Source organism: Drosophila rhopaloa, unplaced genomic scaffold (assembly GCF_018152115.1).
Source record: "Drosophila rhopaloa isolate 14029-0021.01 unplaced genomic scaffold, ASM1815211v1 contig_178, whole genome shotgun sequence".
In the NCBI taxonomy this organism is placed as follows: Eukaryota; Metazoa; Arthropoda; class Insecta; order Diptera; family Drosophilidae; genus Drosophila; species Drosophila rhopaloa.
In genome coordinates, this window is record NW_025335059.1 from 4,815,237 (window position 1) to 4,822,213 (window position 6,977).

General features: G+C 37.8%; 2 protein-coding genes across 2 annotated transcripts; both read left to right on the forward strand.

Moving 5' to 3' along the window:
* Positions 1–765: 765 nt before the first annotated feature.
* On the forward strand, positions 766–1,436 carry LOC108046309. Its single transcript, XM_044459028.1, has 3 exons — positions 766–886; positions 940–1,133; positions 1,191–1,436. Exons 1-3 carry the CDS (start codon positions 829–831, stop codon positions 1,227–1,229), a joined length of 291 nt encoding a protein of 96 aa, XP_044314963.1. The 5' UTR covers positions 766–828; the 3' UTR covers positions 1,230–1,436.
* Positions 1,236–6,977, forward strand: LOC108038091 (mitochondrial dicarboxylate carrier). Its single transcript, XM_044459027.1, has 2 exons — positions 1,236–1,881; positions 6,409–6,977. The coding sequence occupies exons 1-2, from the start codon at positions 1,454–1,456 to the stop codon at positions 6,812–6,814; spliced, it is 834 nt and encodes a 277-aa protein (XP_044314962.1). The 5' UTR covers positions 1,236–1,453; the 3' UTR covers positions 6,815–6,977.

Here is a 6,977-nt window from a genome sequence, read left to right on the forward strand (position 1 = left end):
AAACCGAAACCAAATCTATCTGCGACCGAACTCTGCCAATATGCCAATGGCAGTGGTATGCATTTTATTCGTAGAAATATAACCAGTTTTGTTTTGGACATAAAATGTATTTTGCCTTTGAGGTAATATTTCGAAAATTTGTTGGCAATTTTATTTCGCTCCAAAAATATCTAAATCTCCTGCCAGCAAATTCCTCCAGCGTTAGCTCGAATTTAATGGCCTGCCAACGGAATTGATGTGTATCTGTATCGGCTAAATAATAACTTTCCGGCCTAGGCTTATTTATTTAGTAGCCATTCAAAAGAGCGGTTGAGTTTTTCATTCGAGTGGCTTGGCCTGGTTTTCCAGCTGTCAAAACGAAATGACCAATTAAAACACAGGCACTTGTGGACAATTTCAAGCGTCCGTTTCCGGTGCTTGAGCTGTCAAAATATTTATGAAACAACAGTGGTTCAGATCCATTAGCATAATCAGAGGTGCGTGATTGAGGCGTTTCGAGTGGGGCTTTGTTGCGTGCCGAGTTCGCTTTGTTTCGTTTTGCTTTGTTCCTGGGCGAAAGTGAGTCGCAGTCCTTTGGCTAATCAGGTGTAAATAATGTGACAAGGAAACGTTCTTAAGCTTGGACAAGTTGGAATTTGTATATTGAGCCGTAAAGTCTTTTATGATGCATTAAAAAACATTAAACTTATATAAATAATATGTAATTTGTCGCTATTCTATTTAATGTTTTTCTTTTTCACTAACAAAGTTGCCTTGCATTACAAGTCACAGCCAAAAATAATCTTTTTAATTTACTTATACAAGCCACGAATTGAAACAGACTTCGAAATGGAACTAGGGATAATCGAAGATGCTCTACCGCAGTCTAATAATATAATTGAGTCCGGTAAGATGAGAGGCTTACTAACACATTGCATAATTTTATATTCCTTATTTTAGATATTGAGAACAAGCCTTTCAGAGGCGTTAGAGCCATAATATTGGTGATATTATTAAATTGTTTCTTCGTTGCGGGGATAACTCTCTTTTATTTATATTTGAATACGGTAAACGAAGTGACCAAAAAACGTATTTTAGACTATATAATTGTTAGCGGAGCCCTTATTGCAATTCCGATGTTATACAGGTTGGGGGTAAGTTATACAAAAATATATATGCATTCTCGTTTTTAATTGATGGGATTTTTGCAGGACTTGTCCAAGGGCGGACCCAATTTCTACTACATTTAACATTCACATTTAACAATGATTTCGCTTCAAATTCTAAAATCTCTTGACGCTTAAAACTCCATAATCATACTATCCATGCCTCTAAGCTCGTGCCTTTTAGATCAACCTGCTCCATTTGAAAAAACACAATTTACATATCCGCACATACACAACAAATAAGTAGATATCGCGTTCAGTAGCTGACCAAAATTTAGTGTAAAAAGTGAACTTTCAAAACCGACAAGATGTCGATCAGGAAAGGTGGATTGATGTCCTATAACCAGCGGCGCATTGCTCGCTGGTACTTTGGAGGAGTGGCTAGTTCTATGGCCGCCATGGTGACGCATCCACTCGATCTGATGAAGGTGCTCATCCAGACGCAGGCGGAGAAATTATCATTGGGTCAGACTACGCGCAAGATTATCCGGGAACAAGGCGTTTTGGCCATGTACAATGGCATCTCGGCCTCGATGCTTCGTCAATACACTTATACTCTATCCCGTTTTGGCATTTACTCGGTGGGATCGGGCATGATGGACACCAGCACCATGGGCCGTAAAACACTCCTGGCGGCTGTGGCCGGAGGAATTGGGGGCTATGTGGGCGCTCCTGCGGATCTTATCAACGTCCGCCTACAAAACGATGTCAAGCTTCCGCCGGAGAAGAGACGCAAGTGAGTGATTCTTATTTTGATAAGAAAAATAAACAAAAGTTTGAATTTAATTAATTGAACTTATTGAAGAACCAAACAAATTTTAAATACATCGATTTGGTCAAAATCGATTTAGCGTCGCTTGTGAACAGTTGTGTTTACCTTTGTGCTCTGAGTTTTTGTATTTTTTCAGTGATTTTGTGCGAGTGTTTTGTGTTAATTTATTTACAAAGCTTAACTTAATACATATCTGTGTTAGAAATTTTAAATAGATCTCCCAGTAAACGGGTATGTGTTTAGAATTGTTTTAACATTTCTATTAGATTTGTTTAATCTCATAGCTTTGTTAGTGTAATTTACGCTCTCTATACTTGCTAAAACTCTTTTACTCCCTCTCAATCTCTCCCGCTCTATTTTATAACTGTAATTTTACTCTCTATGAACTTCTGGTAGACTTGTTCGTTTATTTCTTAACTCTCTCTCTCTCTCTCTCTTGCATGCTTTACATTGCATTTGTTTATTGATTAAGGTTGTTGTGTTGTACAAGCCACGCTCAGTCGATAAAAGATTTATTCTCTCGTGCTCTCTTTATTCGACTTAATTTCGTGATCTCGCGCTCTTACTTTTTTCGTGTTTTGTGGTTTTTGACAATTTTGATTTGATCCCAGTGCCAAATTTACTTTGAGGTATTTTTCATATTCGTATTTTTTATTTTGCTTTAAACTTACAATGGCTCTTGTCTGTTCTAAGAAAATTGTACACTTGCGTCTTCAACTAAAGACCCTTTTATTTTTTGCTGGCTCTGCGATTCGATGATGCACGTTAAATGTGCAGGATTTACTGGCAGAGTCAAAGATTTTATTGATCTTAATTCTGGTCTCATGTGGTCATGTGGGTCCTGCAAGGAAATGGTTGTTGAAATGAGTGGCTTTATGAGGCAGACTCGAGACAGCTTATTGAATATCTCAGGAGCTTTTAAACAACTCAATGAGGGGTTCAATTCCGTCTGTGCCCAGTTTAATAATAAAAAATTATTAACCGAGTCGCCTAAACGTAAAAAAGCCAGTTTAACCGCCGTTAATATGATTGTGGAATCCACCCCAAATCCGAACTTGGTTGCAGCAGTTTCTGTTGACACAGGGGTAAATGAACCAACTGTGCCTATGGATACAGCTAGTTCGGGTAGTACCTCTGTTTCCAGAATAAAAGCTACAGTACTGGCTAAGTCAAAGAATTCGTTGCCGACCGTACCTACAGGTACAGTAGACATCGTCCCTGGTTCTCAGCCCAGTGTGGTTCAGACTGCTGGTGGGGGCCGTAAGAAACTTTCAGTTGTTCCACAAAGGAAGCAATTATTTGTTTCTAGATTCACCCCAGATACCACATCTGAGGATGTTTTGGAATTCATACGTGAAAAATTCCCATCCGAGGATATTGCAGTTGAACAATTTCGATTTTCTTACGCTCGTAGGATATCGTCTTTTAAAATATTTGCTCCGCCTGATGTGTTTAATGTGCTACTTTCTGAAAGTTTTTGGCTTAATGATGATTTAGTAATTAAAGAATTTGTTCCAAATAAACCGAGAACAAATAACAGGCCTTCCACTGTGCCAAAAAACTAAATAGTTTATTCTTGGCGTATCAAAATGTTAGGGGACTAAATATGAAGCTACACAAGCTTTATGCCGACTCCTCTGCATTCACCGAAGATATTTTGGCTTTTACGGAAACTTGGTTAAAACCAGAGATATCTGACTCGGAAGTTCTGTCAAATAACTTTAATACTTATAGGACCGATCGCTCCTCACGTAGGGGGCGGTGTACTGATTGCTGTTACCTCTAGCCTAACATCCGAAAGAATTCTCACTCATATCCCAAACGAAATTGAATTTGTAAGTGTGAAAGTTTCTTTACAATCTTTATCTATTTTTGTTACATGTTCCTATATTCCACCTGGCTCTGATCTAGTAATTTATGAGCACCATCTGTCCGCAATAAAATCCGTACTATCCCTGCTTTCTAACAGAGACCTTTTGATTGTTTTGGGTGACTTTAATCTACCTGATATTTCTTGGTCTCCTCCCACTGACTCACTTGTCGCTATACCTTTATCCGCCCATGATTTTGTAGATGGCCTTTTAGAATTATCGTTACAGCAAGTAAGCTTTATACGAAATTCTTTAAATAGACAATTAGATCTTGTGTTTGTTTCAGACCCGTCCGAGGTCACGGTATGTAGAATTGACGCTCTTGTTGTACCTGAAGACCGATATCATCCAACAATGGAATTGACAATTTGCCTCCCTGCTCTGATACCCTCTCTCCTTTAGTGCCCCCAACTAAAACGAGATGTTTTCGTAAATGTGACTATAATAAACTTAACGATATGATTTCTCATTATAATTGGACAGACTTGTACAATTGTACAGACATTGAAAGTGCCACTGAACTATTCTATATAGTGTTAAATACTTTTTTTAATGAATGCGTTCCTGATAGGTTTCCTTTAAACTAAACAGGCCTCCTTGGTTTACCAATGCGCTTCAAAGACTTAAAAACCTTAAAACAAATACTTATAAAAAGTATAAAAAATCGGGTAAGCCATCAGATTTTTCGAAATATGTAGTGGCTCGATCGGATTTTAATGTTCTCAACAGTCATTGCTATTCTATGTATCTAAATCGATGTAAATTTGAATTTTCAAATGATCCGAAACAGTTTTTCAGCTTTGTTAATGCCAAGCGTAATTTGAACGTATTATCACTTCTCATTTGCAACATTTATGTTCCTCGCTTATATCACCGTGTCAGCATGGTTTTGTTAAGCGAAGATCGACCACCACCAACCTTCTTGAATTGTCATCTATTGTAATAAATGGATTTCAGAAAAAAATGCAGACTGACGTTATATATACAGATTTTAGTAAGGCCTTTGACTCCGTCAACCACTCTCTTCTCTTATTCAAATTAGATCTGCTTGGGTTTCCTGGTAATCTATTAACTTGGATTTCAAGTTACTTGAATGGTAGGACTCAGAGGGTTATATTCAAGAATTCTGTTTCAAAATTGATCTACGTGACATCTGGAGTCCCTCAGGGAAGTCATCTGGGCCCTTTGCTGTTTACTTTGTTTATCAACGATCTTCCCTCTATCATAACACATTCTCGTGTTCTAATGTATGCTGATGATGTTAAGCTTTGTTTATCATATAATGATATAGCGTCGGGATTTAACTTACAGTCAGATATTGATTGTTTTCATGAATGGTGTGAGTACAACCTTTTAAAGTTGAACTACCTTAAATGCAACGTCATGACTTTTTATAGGGGTACTCCTACGTTTATTAGTTATTTTCTTGAAAATACGTCACTCGACCGTATATATTCAGTTAACGATTTAGGTGTTCTTCTTGACCCTAAACTTAAATTTGACTGCCACATAATGTCCACTGTTAATAAAGCCATGAGTGTTCTTGGCTTTATAAAGCGTTGGTCAAAAGAATTTAATGACCCTTATACGACCAAATTATTATTTACCTCACTTGTCCGTCCTATTTTGGAATATTGTTCGTCGGTTTGGAGTCCACAATATCAAGTGCACATTGACCGTATTGAGTCGGTACAAAAAAATTTCTTCTTTTTGCCCTTCGTAGTTTGAACTGGGATCAAAACGTAAGGCTACCTTCCTACCAGAGTAGATTACTGTTGCTTAATTTACCTACACTTGTAAATCGTAGAAAAATGCTTGGTACTATTTTTATGCATAATCTTATAAGAGGTGATATTGATTCTGCAGAACTTGTAAACCGCCTAACTTTCAATGTTCCTGTTAGACTAACACGAAATTATATCCCTCTAAATTTGCCACGATGTTCATCAAATTTTTGTCTGCACGAGCCCTTTCGCGTTCTATGTAATACTTATAACAACCTTTATCATCTAATCTGCATTTCCACTTCTATCCCATTACTAAAAACTAATATTTTAACTCATTTGCTTTTCTCTTAATTGTGCCTTTTATTTTCACTTGTGTCTTGTCTCTATTTAATTTATGTATTTTCCTCGCGAACTCGCATTTTTTGCCCAAATTGATAATAGGGCCCGCGCGTAACAAGCACGTGCTTGGTGTCGTTGGGCCACTTGTTTGTACTGCTCGTAGTGCATCAACGTCCATCAGAATAAAAAAAAGTAAAGAAGTTGTCGACAAAAATGTTGTTAAAATCTGAAAAATATAATTTATATATTCAACAAAACTAGATTATCATTTCTTTTCTAAAAAATAGAAATTATATTTTACAACAATTTTTTACAAATTTCATATACACTTTTTTTTTAATTCCAAAGAATTTTCTTAATAATAAAGCCATTTTTTTGGGTATTTGTTTAGGAATTTATGAGGAAATTATTTAGGAAATAGTAAATTAAAATTTTTACTGAATTTTACTGATTGTTTGAATTGTGGGGAAATTTATGGGGAATACTAAACATAATTTTAAAGTTAATTTTGCAATTTGGATTGGTTTAATCGAATCTTTACCCCTGCTTTGCAGCTACAAGCACGCCATCGATGGACTGGTGCGTATCACCCGCGAGGAGGGCTGGCGAAGTCTCTTCAACGGCGCCTCGATGACCGCCCTGCGCGGGATGTTCATGACCGTGGGGCAGATCGCCTTCTACGAGCAGAGCAAGGCCAATCTGGTGAAAGTGGGCATGCCGGAGAATATGGGCACCTATATCCTTGCATCGATCATCTCGGCCACGGTGGCCACCACTCTCACGCAGCCGATTGATGTTGTGAAGACCCGGCAGATGAACGCTTCGCCCGGAGAATATTCCGGACTGACGGATGTATTCATGAAGACCTCAAAGGAGGGTCCGCTAGCCTTCTTCAAGGGATATACGCCCGCTTTGACGCGACTAATGCCCGCACACGGTGTTACTGTTTCTGGGCCTTGAGTATCTGAGGACCCATTTTGGCTATCTGCCAGAGCCAAAACTGACGGGCCCCTATTATCGCTACAGCGACGAGGATTAATCATTTTATATTATATTTTAAATCTCCAGTGTCGTTTTTAGATGTTCTTCAAAGTGTGAAAATAAATTATATTTTAGTTGAAAA